Source organism: Chiloscyllium plagiosum, chromosome 24, assembly GCF_004010195.1.
Source record: "Chiloscyllium plagiosum isolate BGI_BamShark_2017 chromosome 24, ASM401019v2, whole genome shotgun sequence".
Lineage (NCBI taxonomy): Eukaryota > Metazoa > Chordata > Chondrichthyes > Orectolobiformes > Hemiscylliidae > Chiloscyllium > Chiloscyllium plagiosum.
The window spans coordinates 28,320,259-28,340,777 of record NC_057733.1 but is presented as its reverse complement, the minus strand read 5'-3'; the positions used below and the strand labels follow the sequence as shown (position 1 = coordinate 28,340,777).

The 20,519-nt window shown below is 40.9% G+C and overlaps 2 protein-coding genes across 6 annotated transcripts in view; one reads left to right on the top strand and one right to left on the bottom strand.

Moving 5' to 3' along the window:
• Positions 1-2,095: 2,095 nt before the first annotated feature.
• On the bottom strand, positions 2,096-9,140 carry LOC122562118 (serine/arginine-rich splicing factor 2-like). Of its 4 annotated transcripts, none has more exons than XM_043714653.1 (5): positions 8,628-9,140; positions 6,884-7,194; positions 4,014-6,268; positions 2,812-2,928; positions 2,096-2,478 (listed from the first exon to the last, which is right to left on the bottom strand). In XM_043714653.1, the coding sequence occupies exons 1-2, from the start codon at positions 9,119-9,121 to the stop codon at positions 6,906-6,908; spliced, it is 783 nt and encodes a 260-aa protein (XP_043570588.1). In that variant the 5' UTR covers positions 9,122-9,140; the 3' UTR covers positions 2,096-2,478; positions 2,812-2,928; positions 4,014-6,268; positions 6,884-6,905. The 4 variants fall into 4 exon arrangements, with proteins under 4 accessions (XP_043570588.1, XP_043570590.1, XP_043570587.1 ...); XM_043714655.1 differs by having other exon boundaries at positions 6,171-6,268; XM_043714652.1 differs by having other exon boundaries at positions 2,812-6,268.
• Positions 9,141-9,434: 294 nt separating this feature from the next.
• The window catches only part of mfsd11 (major facilitator superfamily domain containing 11), a 67,279-nt gene continuing 56,194 nt past the window's right edge, over positions 9,435-20,519 (top strand). For both annotated transcript variants that reach the window (XM_043714651.1, XM_043714650.1), the window contains exon 1: positions 9,435-10,022. In XM_043714651.1, coding sequence (XP_043570586.1) covers positions 9,927-10,022 — 96 coding nt within the window. In that variant the 5' untranslated portion in view covers positions 9,435-9,926. The remainder of the gene's footprint in view (positions 10,023-20,519) is intronic.

Genomic DNA, 20,519 nt, shown 5'->3' with positions numbered 1-20,519 from the left:
TGAAGTTACAATACAGCTGTAGTGATGCACAATTAAAATGTGATTTTTCTAAACTCGGTAACAACTCAGATGAATAAAATTCCTCATGCTTCAATTGCTCTTCATAGTAAGAATGTTGAAGTTCAAGCTGGTCCTTTTAATTGAACGTAGTGGGGAGCAAAACATCCTGTCAACATTCCATACCAATTCCACCATGTTTTAATTTGCTCTTTTGAACTCACCTGAAATCAAACGAGTCCTGATTTTTATTTGCCGACTAATAACAGGCCCACATCTACAATTTTGGGATCCAAAGGTTTTAGTTATTAATGTTTACTCGCCAGCTTAAAATAGCAAGATTACGCTAGAAACAGCACAACAATTGTTTCCAGTGTTCCATGCAAAGCCAAGAGCAACTCTATCCAAACTTCAAAATCCATTGTTGTTAACAAAGACTGACCTGATATTCACACTCAACAAAGCCTATTTTCACCCAAATTTCAGCTCTTACACTTTTGATACTGGCAGCATGTAGATGACGTGCTGTCTTTACCAGGCCCCATTCCTTAAACTGCCAACAGGAAACTGTTATAGCTGCTGCTATTGCCAAATTCCAACCACACTGATTCCCACTCCCCGTTTTAAAAGTGTATCCATTGTTCACTGTTGGTGTGCTCTAATCATAATAGCGAGTTAAGGGAAAATATAAACACCTTTTTCCTCAGTCAAAAAGTGGAGCAATATTTAGGTTTTAGTTCTTACAATGTCAGTAAAAACTGCTGTACAATACAGATGGGTACTCCAAATATAGTTATAACTTGGAAGAGCAAATTTGTGCTATGAAACTATTACAAATGAGCTATTTTTAGGACAATATTTCTCAAACTTGCAGAAGTACTGCCTGGAGTTATATTACAGTAAGCCTGAAAAAACACATTTGATCCAATATTAAAATACACACCCCACAGTAGCAAGCATGAATCACCAGCTTTCACTTACTGCATGAAAACTTCCATCCTATGAATACTGTAAGCTCTTAAAACACCCAGTTTGAATAGTTATATTGTGCAGTGGTACAGTCAACACTATGGAACCAGGTACACTATTGTCAAATTTAAGAATTTTCATTGTCTACCAGAAAGGATAAAAAGCTTTCATTACGATTAAATGTATAAAGAGGTTACAAGATTCATCCAGAGTGTGGAGTATTTCTTATGTCACCATATTTGTAAAAATAAATGGTATGTACAATGTTGTAAGGTAATTGAACTATGGCTATCTTCTAAAACAGCAAGACCTGAGTTTGTCCAACATCTCTGGCAGACAGGGCTGCCTGGGCTACTCTCTCTTTCATGGCGCTATTTTGTCACTTCCACCTTCAATACAAGCTCCGACAGCTAGAAGTGAGACTTCAGAATTAAATTGCATATGTAATTCATAATTTGTTCCCATTCATGCTATGATCATCCATATGTTATGCTTCATTGCCTGGTCTGCATTTTTCCTTCATCTGAGTAAAATTGCATTTGCACATTATATGCAATAATCTGTTTAGCACGTTTGTGCAAATTTTGAGTTCTAACTGAAATCAAGACAGGTTCCAGTGATATTTGAATCTTGTGTTTTGCAGTTCAAGCTGCAATCTAAATGAAACCAGGCTTAGCTTATGTCAGAACCACACAATGATTTCCCAGTGGAGCAAAAATCATAAACCAATACAAATATCCAAGCATGGAAATCATGTTTTTACAAACTAAGAAATCATTAATTTTAAGGCCTGGGCGAAGTTTCCAGCACAAGCGCACTAGATCCACTTGTACAGTAGCTCAAAAGATAAATTTTAACTTTACAAAAGATGGTCAAATTTAACATTGACCAGTAAGGTTTAATTATTTTCAGAGTAGATCAATGGAGTTTTCTTTTTAAAAAGTGTGATGATGAGTTTAAGCAAAAGACTGCCCCCCACACCCCCCACAATTGTTTTCATGTACATCAAAACTTTAGTTCCCATCTGCAGTAGCCCAATCAAGCAACCACACATCTGTCTGTCAATTTCCCATGATCACTTAAAAACTGCTTTCCGAATACATTCTTAATAGTTATAAACATGGAACAATTAACACCAAGAAAATTTTTTTTAATATTACAAGTTGTACAGGATTCATGTATTGAAGCAAACAAAACTGTTAATTACACTCAATTTCAAAAATTAACAGCATTCTAAACAGTGTATTCCATGTGGAAATGGATAAACCACATTACCAAGTACAAAAACAAGGTAGCTAAAGGTGCTTACTGCCTGCTCCATAATTTACACGCAGCCACGTCTCTGGAGGTGCAGCTGACAGGCATTTTACTGGACAGCCATATTTTCTGCACGTCAAGGCATCATTACAGGAGCAATCAGGAGAATACAGGACACAGCCAAGCACTCTGCACTGCACTGCAACACGCCACCTTACAGCTAACCCGCTTTACAGAACTGCTACACAACTGCGCCTAGTGCACAAAAATACATGAGACAATAAGATTAGTATTGGACTGAAATAAAAATAACAGAAGAAGACATATGCAAAGTTGAAATTTAGAAAGATAATTACTTCAGCGTACAGAAAAAAAAAACTTTACAAAACCTGGAAATACGTCCCATGCTTTTTACCTTATGTACATATCCAAGCCAAAATGCATCTGAAGTCGAACATTTCACTAAATTGTAAGAAGTTTAATAGCAACACAGATGGCACACAACACATAATGAGCCTTCTCAGACACTAATTTTAATTCATGACTTAAACTGACGAAACCTATTATAAACAATAATGTTATAATAACCTTTTAAGGAGTTCACTGCTTATTTTAGGAAGGTCTCTCCATCATCTAAACAGTTGGCAAGAGCTGATACTTCTTGCAAGGCATCTACCATGTAAATCTTCCAGCCATCCAGAATATCTAGAACAAAAAGACAAGTCAAAATTTAAAAAATAATCTACTGCATAAAATGTTAAAAACATCCAAAATAACCTTGCTTACTAGAATTGTAGAAGTTAAACTTAGTTCAAACGCCTGATCAACACAAGCTTTTCCTTTCTTCTCATAACAGGATAACTAAATTCTGAAAATATACTTTCCCCAAAGAGTACATTCAATTAAATTCATATTTATGGGATTGTTGGGAAAAACGTTCAGGTCACATGATATTAGATATGAACAATTAAGTAACAAAAAAAAGGTTCCACAACATTTCTACACTCAAAGTCTGAATGTGTGCCTCACTGAAGATAAGGTTGCCTCTGGTACAAAAGTTTAATTTGCCATCATGTCAAAACGTTTGCACAGGAAATAGTAAAGTAGCTAGTATCAAAGCTGAATGGAAAATTAATTAAAAACTTTTTTTAAAGGTTTGAAAACATGCAAATAAAATTCTGCATAAACAGATTAATATTATGATTTCTGGAGCATTGAACATAACCCAATAAAAATTATTTACAAAGTGCAGTTTTCAATTCTAGTCATGTGCAATTTCTCACTAAGTACCAGTAAACAACTCTTGATATCTCCACTGTCACAATCAAAGCCGACAGTACTATCTACAAAACCTAAAATTTGAGATGTCTTAATATTTCATTGTAAATATAGTAGTGATCAAAATATTGTAAATATTTTGTTTCATTTTGTAACCACTTTAAGATTTATTAAATTACAAAACAAATCTTCAAGTTAAATCAAATAATCAACTTTGTCATGCAGAGGAAAGAGAAAACGGATGCTGGCAACATCTGGCAATACACATTATCACCAAGTTGAATAAAATACTCATCGGTCATGCAGATGTAATTATCAATCATATTACTTAGAAGACAAAATTTTACAAATGGTAGATGTCATCATTTAAATACAATCCTTTCAACAGTTGACAAAGTGGAGCTGATTTTATCCACTAATTCTGACTGCACTGTAATAGTAGTATTAAACCAAGAGTTCAACAGCTATATTAACTCCACACTTGAAAGTCAGGAGCTTGATAACATACTCACCAGTTGCCTGGGTGGATGCAGCCACAACAAAACTGAAGTGGCACTATCCAAGACAAAGTAATCCGCTTGCTCAGCACCCTTGCCAGTGAACTCAATATCCATCCCTTCACCAGTGTATTGTTGCGACTGCAGTACATATAATCCTCAGGATGCAGTATATCAACTCACCAAGCTTACTCCAACAGCACCTACCTGCCACAAGACCTCTACCACCCTGAAGAACATGAGAAGCAAAATCATGGATACATCATCATGATTCCAGAGACACAAAAGGAATCTGACTTGGGACTAAAAAATAGCTTGCTTCATCATTGCTGGGTAAAAATCTCAAATGCCCGCCCAACACCACTCGAGCATCAGAACTGTACTATTCTATGATTCCACGACAAATACTACAGCAATTAAAGGTGATCCATCACCGCAATCTCAATGCAACCAGGGTTGAGCAATATTTGCAACCTTGCCAAAAATCACACCAAAAATATATTAAATTCTTGATTGTCAAATTTTAGGTTATAATAAATTCAAATCTTACTTGGGTTAAGAGATTCATAGGACATAATTGTGCAGAATCTGGTGCTATCATGGTAGCAAGATGCAGCATCACCATTCATTGAACATCTGCAGCAATCAGCAATGCACAAGTCCAAAAAACTACTTGCATTGTGAACCAAGTTGTTTTCTATTTAAAAAGTATTTAAAGCCAAAATAACTGAATTGTGAATAAAAATATTTTTAAAATAGAAGATAATGACTTTCAATTTTATAACAGGATATAGAGTATTTAAATCATGGACATTTTACTTCCAAAAATGGGAACTGTGAAATGAAACAAGATAACCTACTGTAATGCAAAACGAGAGATAGCATGAAGAAAGTTAAGTAGTTTGAGATTTACCATTTGGTGGTTAAAAGTAGTATTAAATTATGCAATATATTAATGCATGTATTGAACCAAACACTGAATTTAAAAACTATAAGATATTGATTGTGCACGGAATCCCTCAAAGTCCTCAAACCACAAGTGTCACAAAAATATAGATCACTACTGCTAAGCACTCAAACATCAGAAAGGTGTTATAGAGGTTTCACTGCTTGATTACAGAAATGGTTGGTTAGTTGTTGCAGGCTGAAATTCGGTGTGAAAGAAATGTGGGTGAGAAAGTAGCTGAAAAGGGTGAAGTTCTGCGTGCTAGAAAAGGTACAGGGTAAAAAGAAGTGCATGAGGTACAAGCACTTAAGAGTAGCAGTCACTCAAGAGTGGACGACAGACAGCGAAGTGACCACTTGACCAAAAGATAGCATAACCACTAAAAGAAGACCTGTGAGATGCCTACAATTGTATTAGTTAACAATTACTCTTCTGGTGAAGGTAATCAGTGGTAAAGCAAGGTTGAGGACAAGGCGCATTGTTGACAGTGTTCAAGCTTACTCTGGAAATAGGTGTCAGAAAAGCAATTCAAGATAGTATTGTTATTGCGTCCACAACTAGCTGCATAATTTCAAAAGTGATTGCGGAAACTGGGTCTGTATTCTCTAGAGTTTTGAGGAATTAGGTGATTTCATTGGTCTACTCGTGTAAAACCTTCAGTAAAATTAGAAAAATAAAATTCCCACATGATCCATAATCTACTTCAATCTTTAAAATATCTTCTGCCCATATTTGTACTCCTTCCAAAATAAAAAATGAAGGTGAGAAAATTGGGAGGGAGTGGTCAAATTCTCACTTTGTTCAGCACAACAAGTGGCCTCAATCTGAAACATGAACCTTTTTCCCCCCCAATTTCAGGCATTCACATTCTTCCTACATTATACCCATTTTTTGTGGGTATACTTGATTTTTTTTTCAGAATCAAATCATCACCTGCCATTAAGCTTCAGACAAGAAGATTATTCACAAGATTTGAATGCATAGGACTCACAAAGTCTGTCAAGCCACAAGAGGAACCAGCAGCATATATCATTTTATAAAAAAAAAATATGAATGTCCATGTTGCTACCTCTTTAAAATAAATATAATTAAGTACTATATTGTTTTACTTGATTTCTCCTGCTGCTATTCAAATCTGAATGTGGTTGAAAAAACTAGGAAAAATGATTTGAATAAGTTACTGTGCCTTAAGTGTGAAGGAGCCAAATTATCAGAAGCAGCAGCACCTTGGCATCATGACTTCAGCAACTGTCTTATTTCAACTGTTTGCTCATTCAGCTCTCACACTGCTGGGCACAGCAACTCCCCCAGGCCAGCACCCCTCCTAAATAGGAAAAAATGCAAGTTAATCAATTCCTCAAAACATTTTAAAAAAGCAGGAACTCTCTCTGAAAAAAGTGTTTCTTCCCCACCCCCTATACTGATGTGGACTGAAGCCTGTATCAAAGAGGGAACCACCAGCATCACATTGGCTCAAAGGCCAATATTTTCAACTTGAGGGCCCTGCAGACTTTCAGTCAAAACTGTAACATTTCAAAGGAAATTAAGAGATTTTGCATTCCAGATGCTGATAAAAGTGTGAAGTGATGAATTAGCAAATTATGGGAAGTATGCAGGACTGCTCAGTCTATAATACGACTTACAAACTGCCTGTGCTGAAGTTGCGTTCAGGAATTAATGTTTCAGCGGCATGAACAGAGATACATATAGATAAATTAATGTGCAATGGTTTCAATAACAAAATGGAAGTTGAGAAATTATCCTCCATGACTAACGATGGAAATTCAATGGATTCAGCATCAAGGCATCCCCTTTAAAAAAAATCCAATAACTGAGTGCATCTTTAATAGTTCAGATATTTGTTCACTCTTAAAACCATAAACATGCATTCTTATTTCAGAGGAAAACTCAATTCCACTGCTTTAGTGTATTTACTCACTTTGGTGCAATTTACCACTTTTTTACGGTGATTCAATTCCATCTTTCTGTGGAGATCTTGCGTATATGGGGGTTTTAGACCGGGATTTTGACTTTGATCCTTGAGACATTCGCGATCCACTTCTTGATCTTGATACAGACCGAGACCTTGACTTTGATTTAGACTTTGACTTGGACCTTGATCTTTCAACAGATCTAGATTTGGAACGAGATCTAGATCGAGAATAGGAACGAGACCTGGACCTGCTGTAGCGAGATCTTGATCTAGTTCGACTTCTGGACCTTGTACGGGATCGACGTCGTCTTCTAGGACTAAAAAGGGAAGTTTTAGTGAGATAAATAAGTGCAAAATAAAACCAAAAAAAATGAAATCTCTGACACAACCCAGTTTTTACAGCCCCTACACTCAAAACTTTCTGCATTTGAGCTTCCTAAGTAACATCACCTCTCAATGTCTCCCTTGAACTCTGTTTAATTTGTGCACAGAACTCATGATAGGAAATGTAACCAAGGGACAACAGAACAGATAACAAACTTTCCACCACCTAAAATCCACCTGGGTGGTTCTTTCCAGGAGCAATCTTTCCATCTTGAGCTCATTAAACAACATAATACAAAGCTTTTGACTTCACTGGGTTTATATTACAATCAATTAGCCTAAGCACATTAGAGATTTAATAGTTGTCTTGATTTCCTAAAGTATTTTAGCCATGCAATTCACCAATAGGACAATTTAATTATTGTATGCAAGTTCGTGGCTGTAATTTGCAGCTGCCAAAAAGTAGAATGGTTAGCATCACCTTATAAAATGTGAAGGATGACACACCCACAGGTAATCGTTGTTGTCCTGACAACAAAGCTAAGACAGGCAAAGTCAACCAACTCCCCCCAGAGATTTACATGGTTTGAAGCAGTACAGTATCAGAAACAGTTGTTCCACAGAACAAAGAAATACATGGAGCCCAATAAATTAATGATAAAAACACAATAAACACTTCCGAAAATAAATCTAAATCACAATCGAAAAGGAATTCAGTGTTGTACAGAATTTTAAGGAGCAAGCTTCATTTCTATAAAACATCTATTACATGATTACTATTGATCTGAATTTTCCCTCGAATGTTGAATGACCAAAAATGGTATCGCTGTCATAACCCTTCCTCCCAAATATTTTATTTGTTCAACAAGGAAGAAACGAAATAAACACGCCTTTAACTAAGTTGTCCAGTTGGCTCACGGTATCTCAGGAGTGATAACTGTACGATACAAAAATACTTTATGCCCAGGCTCAGTAAAGCACATCCTTATCTAAAGAAGTGCAACAAAAGAGTCAGTTTTTAATAACCGTCTAGAGTCTGTGAAAACAGCCTCCCTCGGCACGATATCTAGTAGCTGGCAGTATAAAGATAAAAACAAAACTGTTGAAAAAGAAAATGTGTATCTACTTGCGATAAAATAAACTAGTTACTTAAAAACCTAATCGGCCTTTTGATTTGAAGTTAAACCAAAGCCGTTGCCTTTTCTAGGCGGGTTTATACGACCGATGAATTTGAAGAAGAAGGTGAAATCGATATCTGTCCTTACGAATGAAGCAAGTTCCCGAGTACATAGAATAAATCTGGGGTTAGTCAACCTAATGGCGACTCTCAAGTGCACAGAGGAATAGGAGGGGGTTGGACTTGATCAAGTCCCATTCGGTCCGCCACCCAAAAATCGGGTAAACATTAACGCGCGGCGCCACCAACCTGCGGCTTCTCCTGCCGTAGGCGCCGCTGTAGCGGCGGGACGAGCCTCCTCGGCGGTGGGACTCGGCTGGGCGACCATAGCGCGCCATTTGCACCCTCAGTTCCCTGCCGTCCAGCATCGCGCCGTCCATGGCGTCGATAGCATCCTCGGCGTCCCTCTTGTCGTGGAAGCGGACGAAGGCGAAGCCGCGGCTCTCCCGGGTGAAGCGGTCCCGGGGAATGTATACGTCGCCCACTTTGCCATACTTCTCGAACACGCGCTTCAGCGTCTCGGGCGACGTGCGGTAAGTCAGGTTGTCCACCTTGAGTGAAGTCATGCCTTCGATATCGGGGGGCATTCGGCCGTAACTCATCGCTACGATCAACTTAGGCTCCGAGCAGCGAGACGTTAAAAGGAAGACTTTGGTCCGTGTGAAAACCGCCAGAAAACCAGCAGCTGGCCAAACGACAATCACAAGATGGCGCCTGCTTGACCCGGAAACACACCGTGACATCGCGAGGATGGGGTTGCGAAACTACCCGAAATATACATTTCAATTATAGTAAGAATTTATTCATAGCAATGTAACTTTTAAAGTCAACAACTATAATTTCTGTACATTTTGTTTTGTCACTGACTCAGCAATTAACTCCTGGCAACCGCGGTGCCACATGGGAATTGTAGTTCAAGGGCCTTCGACCCAATCTGCTCTTTATTCGGTTCATATTCATCAATGCCAACGGCGTTAAACGTTGCGTTTAGTCAGCCGTGTCATTAGCTACGACTTTGGAACACCAGATTAAATCCACTTGAGCGGAAAATTTTCAAATGCTAACGGTCATTTCCGATTATGGCGCATGCGTATGTTGTTTCCGGTATTGTGCCGGTTGATGTTGTTTCGCAATAAGTCAGTGAGTGTGAGGTGGAAGAAGAAGGGATTGAGGAGGAAAGTGAGTGTTTGATGAGAAAGAGAGTGAACGAGAGAAGAACAAGAGACGGAAATGGAAGGAGGGAGCTGACTGATTAAGGAGCAGCATAAACTGGGCGAGAGGAGGAGAGATCGGGAGGGCCAGGGATTGAGTGAAGGTGACTGACCAAAGGAAAGAGAGAAAGGGGAGGGGTGGAGAGTGAATGTGAGAGAATAGTGATTGAGAAGGGTAAGAAACCGATGACCGAGAGACAGTCTTTGTGCCAGAGGAAATTCCTATTGCAACGAAAACCTGGAATTTGGAAGAGTATCGTGCTGAAGTTTGCCAGTCAGAACCAAAAAAGTATTACCAAGCAAAACTGCTCAACAGTAAATACCCAGATATTTAACAATGACACCAGAAGGAACAAAACTCATCAATGTCATAATTTTGGGATGTGGCTTTCTGTTAGTTTTCAGCGCCTTTCAAACTGGTGGCAACATAGAAGTGAGTACTTAGTGAACCTGAATTCATGCCATTTCCATAATTTCATTTAATGTTAGAAGGAAATTGTAACTTTAATTTTGTTTTCTTTTGAAGCTTTTTGAAGCCTTCAGTAAAAATGTAATATTTAATTGCTGTGAAAATCTGTAAGGATGAAGGTAGTTTACACTTTATTGATGAGTTTAACCATGAAACTGCCTCTGTAGGTTTTGCATTGATAAAATAGTTTGTGTATTTTAACTTCTCTCAATTTAAAGATTTTCTTAGATTAAACCTTTTGCATTTCAGGTTGAAGGAGCATTTTTTAAAAATTAAGCTTTCCAAATGTATATAGAACAAAGCATGTGCCCTTTCCAGATTCAGGTCCAGATTCTATCTAAACCTGTCGCCTATTTTTTTAAGGATCTGTATTCCTATGTTCCCTGCCCTTTCATGTATCTGTGTAGATACCTCTTAAATTATGCTATTAGGCCTGCCTCGAGCATCTCTGCTGGCAACGTGTTCTAGGCATCCACCACCCTCTGTGTAAAGAACTTACCATACATATCTCCCTTAAACATTTCCCCTCTCACCTTGAACTTGTGACCCCTGGTAATTGAGTCCCCCACTCCTGGAAAAAGCTTCTTGTTATCCACCCTTTCAATATCTCTCCTGATTTTGTAGATCTCTGTCAGGATCCCCCGCAACCTCCGTCTTTCTCATGAAAATAATCTACTGACCTCTTTTCATAGCTCACGCCATCCATATCAGACAACATCCTGATGAACCTCCTCTTCACCCTCTCCAAAGCATCCATATCCTTTTGGTAATATGGCGACCAGAACTGTATGTAGTATTCCAAATGTGGTAGAACCAAAGTCCTATACAGCTGTAACATGACCTCCCAACTCTTGTACTCAGTACCCTGTCCGGTGAAGGAAAGCATGCTGTATGCCGCCTTGACTACTCTATCGACCTGTGTTGCCACCTTCAGGCTACAATGGGCCTGAATATCCAGATCACTCTGTACATCAGTATTCCCCAGGGCTTTTCCATTTACCATACAGTTCTTGAATTTGACCTTCCAAAATGCATTACCTTGCATTTGCATGGATTGAGCTCCATTTGCCACTTCTCTGCCCAACTCTCTAATCTATCCATATCCATATTCTGCTGCATTCTCTGACAGCCGTTTTTGCTACCAATTTTCGTGTTGTCTGCAAACTTGCTAATCAGACCACCTATACCTTCCTCCAGATCATTTATGTATATCACAAAAAACAGTGGTCCCAACATAGATCCATGTGGAACGCCACTGATCACAGTTCTCCATTTTAAGAAACTCCTTCCACGACTACTATTGACTCCTGCTACCCAGCCAGTTTTCTATCTGTCCAGTTGGAACAGCCTGGACCCCATGCAACTTCACTTTCTCCATTAGCGTACAATGAGGAACCTTATCAAATGCCTTACTGAAGTCCATGTATATGACATCTAAAGCCCTTCCCTCATTAATCAACTTCGTCACTTTCTTAAAGAATTCTATTAAGTTGGTAAGACGTGACCTTCCCTGCAAAAAACCATGCTGCCTATCATTGATGAGCCCATTTTCTTCCAAATATAAATAGATCCTAACCCTCGGTATCTTTTCCAGCAGCTTCCCAACCATTGACGCAGGCTCAACCGTCTAGGATGGATGTGTTGTCCCAGTTGAAGTGGTGTCCTTCCTCGTCTGTATGTAAGGATACGAGTAAGAGAGGGTCAAGTCATTTTGTGGCTAGTTGATGTTCATGTATCCTGGTACTAGGATCATGTCCCTTTGACTGGGACGACACATCCATTCTCGGACAAGCCAAACAGAGACACGCTCGAGAATTCCTAGAAGCATGGCATTCTAACCAGAACTCTATCAACAAACACATCAAGTTAGACCCCATCTACCACCCCCTGAGAAAAAGAACAGGAAATGACATCACCAACCCAAAGAAACCCAAACATTTAAATAGAAAACAGGAATTATCAACAGTGCTTCACCCGGAGACCCACTGAAGAAGTTACCTAGTAGGGTGACAAAACATCTGGAAATGAACCTTCCAACTCAGCGAGCAAACCTACATCCAGAGCCTCAACCTGAACTACAAGTCTTCTCAAAACTCGCTATCACCAGTCTCGAATTACCTTGATTATCGCTGCAACCCTTCTAAAACAGGGGGACAACATTAGCAATTCTCCAGTCCTCCGGCACCTCACCCATATTCAAGGATGCTGCAAAAATATCTGTTAAGGCCCGAGCTATTTCTTCTCTCACTTCCCTTACTAACCTGGGATAGATCCCATCCAGACCTTGGGACTTGTCCACCTAATGTCTTTTAGAATACCCAACACTTCCTCCCTCCTTACACTGACTTGACCTAGAATAGGAAATGTGTTGCTGGAAAAGCGCAGCAGGTCAGGCAGCATCTAGGGAACCGGAGAATCGACGTTTCGGGCATTAGCCCTTCTTCAGGAATTCCTGAAGAAGGGCTAATGCCCGAAACGTCGATTCTCCTGTTCCCTAGATGCTGCCTGACCTGCTGCGCTTTTCCAGCAACACATTTCCATCTCTGATCTCCAGCATCTGCAGACCTCACTTTCTCCTCCTTGACCTAGAATAATCAAACCTCTATCCCTAACCTCAGCATCCTGTTATGTACTTCTTCTTGGTGAATATCGACGCAAAGTACTCATAAGAATCTCACCTGTTTTTTCTGACTCCATGCATAGCTTCCCCCCTTTGTCCTTGAGTGGACCAATCCTTTCTCGAGTTACCCTCTTGCTCCTTATATGAATAAATGGCTTTGGGATTTCCCTTAACCCTGTTTGTTAAAAATATTTCAAGACATTTTTAGCCCTCTTAATTCCTTGTTTCAGATTGGTCCTACTTTTCCGATGTTCTTCAAAAGCTTCATCTGTTTTCAGTCACCGAGACCTTTTTCCTCTTAGAAATGCTTCCTTTTTCCTCTTCGCTCATCTCACAATTTCATCTGCCATCCATGGTTCCCGAATCTTGCCATTCTATCCCTCATTTTCACAGGGACATGTCTCGCCTGCACTCCAATCGATCTCTCTTTAAAAGCCTCCCACATGTCAAATGTGGATTTACCTTCAAACAGCTACTCCCAATCCACATTCCCCAGCTCCTGGCAAATTTTGGGATAGTTGGCCTTCCCCCAATTTACCATTCTCAAATTTGTCCATGAATATTCTAAAACTTATGGAATTGTTATCACTATTACCAAAATAATCCCCGACTGAAACTTCAACCATCTGGCTGGGCTCATTGACCAACACCTGGACTAGTATGGCCCCTTTCCTAGTTGGACTATTTACAGACTGCTCTATAAAACCCTCGAGGATGCTCCTTACAAATTCTGCTCCATCTAAAACTCTAACACTAAGTGAATCCCAGTCAATATTCGGAAAATTAAAATCTCCCATCACCACCACCCTGTTGCTCCTCCATCTTTCCGTAATCTGTTACATATTTGTAATTCTATCTCGTGCTCACTGTTGGGAGGCCTGTAGTACCGCCCCAACATTGTTAACACACCCTTCCTATTTCTGAACTCTGCCCATATTTCCTGACTGCTCAAATTCTCCATAGTGCCATCCTTCAGCACTGGTGTGATATCCTCTCTGACCAGTAATGCAACTCCTCCACCCCATTACCTCCTTCTCTGTCCCTCTATATCCCTTGATGTGAGTTAATCCAGTGTGGAATAGGATTTTATCAAAGTTCTAGCTCTTCTCATCTAGTTTAGGACTTTAATGTTGAGTAATGACAAATTGCTCCACTTATCGGTGCTCAGTCCATTTGCTGACATCTAAAATCCAGTAGGTCCTGGCAGGATTGGTTAGATCATGATCAAAAAGGAAAGCAAAGCTGATTTCCTTGATGCTGCAGAAATGCTGAAGTCAATTTTAGACTCTTTGCAACTGTGTGTGTACCATGCATAGTTCAAATATAGTTTGAAAAACACATTTTAACAAATTAGGAGAGTCATAGAGAGGTCCAGCACAGAAACAGACCCTTTGGTCCAACTCATCCACATCAACCAACTATCCTATATAAATTTAGTCCAATGTGCCTGCAATTGGCCCATATCCCTCTTCCTATTCATATATCAATCCAGATGCCTTTTAAATGTTGTAATTGTATCAACCTCCACCACTTCCTCTGGTTTAATGGTATTATTGTTAGACTATTAACCTGTAAACCCAGATAATGTTCTGGAGGCCTGAATTTGAATCCTGCCATGGTGTTTGAATTCAATTTTGGGACAATCTGGAATTAAAAGTTTTGATGAGCATAAAATCATTGCTGATTGTCAGGAAAAACCCATTTGATTCAATAATGTCCTTTTTAAGGAAGTGAACTACTGTCCTTATCAGGTCTGACCTACCTGTGACTCCAGATCCTCAGCATTGTGGTTGACTGCTCATTGGGCAATTAATAATGGGCAATAAATGCTAGCCTGGCCCTCAACCCATGAATGAATAAAAGTAAAGATTTTAGGATTATTCCATTTAAGATTGTTGAATGGCAATCCCTCACCGCTTGTGGTTTTCTAAAAAGCTCATGTCCTGTATCTGTTCTAAATCACTAACCATGGCAGATGACATGCTCAATCACTTCTCACCTTGATGTATAATGCTTATGCCCCAGTAAAATTTTCACTTCCTCCCATCCCGGTTTTGCTCCTTAGTGGAGTTGCCACGTTTGCTTTGCCTTAATTTGTAAAAAGCCATGTAATATATGTTTATACATCTGGATTGGTTTAATCTCGTATGATGGTTTTTTATTTATGAATAGCTTGCAGACTTTTCACATAGCTAGAAATAAAATGGATGAAGTTGTTCATTTTCAGGATTGTTCAGAGAATGACATTTAATGGCCAGAAGTTTTGTTGTGGTGGAGTTTTTATTTGTGATTGGGGAATGGTTAACAAGGTATCAGTGGTGCCTAGGATGATAGGATAGCCTATGCCATGGGCAAACATGTTAGAAAACTGAAGTACAACATCACGTGTTGGGGTGGAGGTGATGGGTCAGAGGAGAGCGTGGAGCAGAGGAAGGGAGATTGGCAGGTAGGACAGGTCATGAGGACAGTGCTGAGCTGGAAGTTTGGAACTGGGGTAAGGTGGGGGGAGGGGAAATGAGGAAACTGGTGAAGTCCACATTAATGCCCTGGGGTTGAAATGTTCTGAGGCGGAAGATGAGGCATTCTTCCTCCAGGCATTGGGTGGTGAGGGAGCAGCTGTGGAGGAGACCTCATCCCCCACCCCGGAACACTTCAACCCCAGGGCCTCAATGTGGACTTTACCAGTTTCCTCATTTCCCCACCCCCCACCTTACCCCAGCTCCAACCTTCCAGCTCAGCACTGTCCTCATGACCTGTCCTACCTGCCAATCTCCCTTCCTCTGCTCCACCCTTCCCTCTGACCTATCACCTCCATCCCCACCCCCATTCAGCTATTGTACTCTTTGCTACCTTCTCCCAAGCCCCAGCTCTCCGCCCACCCCCACCCCATTTATCTCTCCACCCTGGAGGCTTCCTGCCTCTATTCCTGATGAAGGGCTTTTGCCCAAAACGTCGATTTTCCTGCTCCTCAGATGCTGCCTGACCTGCTGTGCTTTTCCAACACCACTCTGGTCTAAACAGAAAGACTTGATGATTGCAAAGCTAGTGATGTAGTATATGTGGACTTCCAGAAGGTATTTGATACATTGCCACAAGAGCAAAGTTATGTATCATGGGATGAAAGCCAATAGCAACATGGATAGAAAATTGGCTGACTGGAAATGGAGTAATAGAGATGTACAACATGGAAACAGACCCTTCGGTCCAACCCGTCCATGCCGACCAGATATCCCAACCCAATCTAGTCCCACCTGCCAGCACCCAGCCCATATCCCTCCAAACCCTTCCTATTTATATACCCATCCAAATGCCTTTTAAATGTTGCAATTGTACCAGCCTCCACCACTTGTTCTGGCAGCTCATTCCATACACGCACCACCCTCTGTGTGAAAAATCTTTTCCCCTCTCACCCTAAACCTATGCCCTCTAGTTCTGGACTCCCTGACCCCAGGGAAAAGACTTTGTCTATTTATTCTATCCATGCCCCTCATGATTTTGTAAACCTCTATAAGGTCACCCCTCAGTCTCCAATGCTTCAGGGAAAACAGCCCGAGCCTGTTTAGCCTCTCCCTGTAGCTCAAATCCTCCAGCCCTGGCAACATCCTTGGAAATCTTTTCTGAACTCTTTCAAGTTTCACAACATCTTTCCGATAGGAAGGAGACCAGAATTGCCTGCAATATTCCAACTGTGGCCTAACCAATGTCCTGTACAGCTGCATGACCTCCCAACTCCTGTACTCAATACTCTGACCAATAAAAGAAAGCATACCAAAAGCCTTCACTATCCTCTCTACTTGCGACTCCACTTTCAAGGAGCTATGAACCTGCACTCCAAGGTCTCTTTGTTCAGTAATATTCCCTACGGCCTTACCATTAAGTGTATAAGGCCTGCTAAGATTTGCTTTCCCAAAATGCAACACCTCGCATTTATCTAAATTAAACTCCATCTGCCACTTCTCTGCCTGTTGGTCCTTCTGGTCAAGATCCTGTTGTAATCTGAGGTAACCCTCTTCGCTGTCCACTACACCTCCAATTTTGGTGTCATCTGCAAACTTACTAACTGTACCTCTTATGTTTGCATCCAAATCATTTATGTAAATGACAAAACGTAGAGGACCCAACACTGATTCTTGTGGCACTCCACTGGTCACAGGCCTCCAGTCTAAAAAACAACCCTCCACCACCACCCTCTGTCTTCTACCTTTTTGAGCCAGTTCTGTATCCAAATGGCTAGTTCTCCCTTTATCCCCTGAGATCTAACCTTGCTAATCCGTGGGGAACCTTATCAAATGCCTTACTGAAGTCCAAATAGATCACATCTACTGCTCTACCCTCATCAATCCTCTTTGTTACTTCAAAAAACTCAATCAAGTTTGTGAGACATGTTTCCCACTCACAAAGCCTTGTTGACTATCCCTAATCAGTCCTTGCCTTTCCAAATACATGTACATCCTGTCCCACAGGATTCCCTCCAACAACTTGCCCATCACCGAAGTCAGGCTCACTAGTCAATAGTTCCCTGGCTTGTCCTGACCACCCTTCTTAAACAGTGGCACAACATTAGCCAACCTCCAGTCTTCCAGCACCTCACCTGTGACTATCGATGATACAAATATCTCAGCAAGAGGCCCAGCAATCACTTCTCTAGCTTCCCACAGAGTTGTAGAGTACACCTGATCAGGTCCTGGGGATTTATCCACCTTTATGCGTTTCAAGACATCCAGCACTTCCCCCTCTGTAATTTGAACATTTTGTAAGGTGTCACCATCTATTTCCCTGCAGTCTATAACTTCCATATACTTTTCCACAGTAAATATTGATGCGTGTGGTAGCACATTGGTTAGCACTGCTGCCTCACAGCACCAGGGTCCCAGGTTCAATTCCAGCCTCGGGCAACTGTCTGTGTGGAGTTTGCACATTCTCCCCGTGTCTGCGTGGGTTTCCTCCGGGTGCTCCAATTTCCTCCCATAATCCAAAAATAATCTCAAACAAAAACTAACAAGCTTAAAAGACCCAGTACATCCCATGGACAAAACAAATGTCATTACAAAAATTCCATGCAAGGACTGCCACAAACAGTACACAGGACAAACGGGAAGAAAGTTAGCTACCAGGATACACGAACACCAGCGAGCCACAAAAGGACATGACCCTCGCTCCCTCGTAGCCCTACACACGGATGAAAAAAGCCACCATTTCAACTGGGACAACACATCAATCCTGGGACAGGCTAAGCAAAGGCATGCCAGAGAATTCCTAGAGGCCTGGCACTCCAACCACAACGCCATAAAAAGAAAGATATCAATGGAAGGCAGGAGTCCACAGCTTCGCTTCACATGGAGGTCGCCACTGATGATGTTACCTAGCCAGGTAATGAAACATCTGGATATCAAACCTACAGCTCAGCGAGCAAACCTACACCCTAAATCCAAAGATGCGCAGGTCAGGTGAATTGGCCATGCTAAATTGCCCACAGTGTTAGGTGCATTAGTCAGAGGGAAATGGGTCTCGGTGGGTTATTCTTCAGAGGGCCGGTGTCGACTGGTTGGTCTGTTTCCACACTGTAGGGAATCTAATCTAAAATACTTGTTTAGTATCTCCCCTATTTTCTGCGGTTCCACACAAACGCTGCCTTGCTGATCTTTGAGGGGTCCTATTTTCTCCCTAGTTACCCTTTTGTCCTTCACGTATTTTTAAGAACCCTTTGGCTTCTCCTTAATTCTATTTGCCAAAGCTATCTTATGTCCCCTCTTTGCCCTCCTGATTTTCCTCTTAAGTATACTCTTACTGCCTTTATACTCTTCTTAGGATTCACTCAATCTATCCTGTCTATATCTTACATATGCTTGCTTTTTCTTGACCAAACCCTCAATTTCTTTAGTCATCCAGTATTCCCGATACCTACCAGCCATTCCTTTCACCCTAATAGGAATATACTTTCACTGGATTCTCGTTATCTCATTTCTGAAGGCTTCCCATTTTCCAGCCGTCCCTTTACCTGCGAGCATCTGCCCCCAGTCAGCTTTCGTAAGTTCTTGCCTAATACCATCAAAATTGGCCTTTTAGGACTTCAACTTTTAGATCTGGTCTATCCTTTTCCATCACTATTTTAAATTAATAGAATTATGGTCGCTGGCCCCAAAGTGCTTCCCCACTGACACCTCAGTCACCTGCCCTGCCTTATTTCCCAAGAGTAAGTCAAGTTTTGCACCTTCTCTAGTAGGTACATCCACATACTGAATCAGAAAATTGTCTTGTACACACTTAACAAATTCCTGTCCATCTAAACCCTTAACACTATGGCAGTCCCAGTCAATGTTTGGAAAGTTAAAGTCCCCTACCATAACCACTCTATTATTCATTAAAAAAAAGCTGAGATCTCCTTCCAAGTTTGTTTCTCAATTTCCCTCTGACTATTAGGGGGTCTATAATACAATCCCAATAAGGTTATCATCCCTTTCTTATTTCTCAGTTCCATCCAAATAACCTCCCTGGATGTATTTTCAGGAATGTCCTCCCTCAGCACAGCTGTAGTGCTATCCCTTATCAAAAATGCCACTCCCCCTCCTCTCTTGCCTCCCTTTATATCCTTCCTGTAGCATTTGTATCCTGGAACATTCAGCTGCCAGTCCTGCCCATCCCTGAGTCATGTTTGTGTAATTGCTATAATATCCCAGTCCCATGTTCCTAACCATGTTCTGCGTTCATCTGCCTTCCCTGTTAGGCCCCTTGCATTGAAATAAATGCAGTTTAATTTATTAGTCCTACATTGTCCCTGCCTGCCCTGACTGTTTGACTCGTTTCTGTTCTCAACTGTACCAGTCTCAGATTGACCTCCTTCCTCACTATCTCTCTGGGTCCCACTGCCCACCTTACTAGTTTAAATCCTCCCAAGCAGCTCGAGCAAATGTCCCTACCAGTATATTCGTCCCCTTCCAATTTAGGTGCAATCCGTCCTTCTTGTACAGGTCACTTTACCCCAAAAGAGATTCCAATGATCCAAAAATGTGAATCCTTCTCCCATTCACCAGCTCCTCAGCAATGCATTCATCTGCTCTATCCTCCTATTCCTGCACTCACTAGCTTGTAGCACCGGGAGTAATCCAGATATTACTACTCTCGAGGACCTCCTTTTTGAATTCCTGCCTCACTCTCTGTGGTCTCTGTTCAGACTTTCAACCTTTTCCCTTCCTATGTCATTGGTTCCAATGTGGACAATGACCTCTTGCTGGCTCCTCTCCCCCGTGAGAACATTCTGCACCCTCTCTGAGACATCTTTGATCCTGGCACCAGGGAAGCAACACACCATTTTCACTACTGGCCATAGAAACGTCTGTCTGTACCTCGGACTGGAGAATCCCTGAACGCAATTGATCTCTTTATCTGGAGGAAGATTTATAGGGGAGTTCTTCAGGAGTTGGTATTGGGATTCTTACTTATCCTGATATACATTAATGATTGATATTATGGTTTGCAGGGATAATTTCAATGTTTTTGATGGTGTGGAACTTGAAAGAATTGTAAACTGTGAGTAGGATAGTGTAGAACTCCTGATGGGCAGATAAGTGGCAAATGAGAATTAATGTTGAGAAGCGCGAAGTGATACATTTTGGTCCGAAGAACACCATAAGACAATGGTGCCGTTCTAAAGTGGGTGTAAGAGCAGAGGAACCCGGGTATGTATGTATGCAGATTACTGAAGTTAGCAGGAAAGCATTTCATAAAGCATAAAGAATCCTCAGTTTTATTAATAGGGGCATAGAGTCCAAAAGCAAGTCAGGTGATGTTGAACTTGAGTAAGACACTTGTTAGACTCCAGTCGGAATAATGTGTACAGTTCT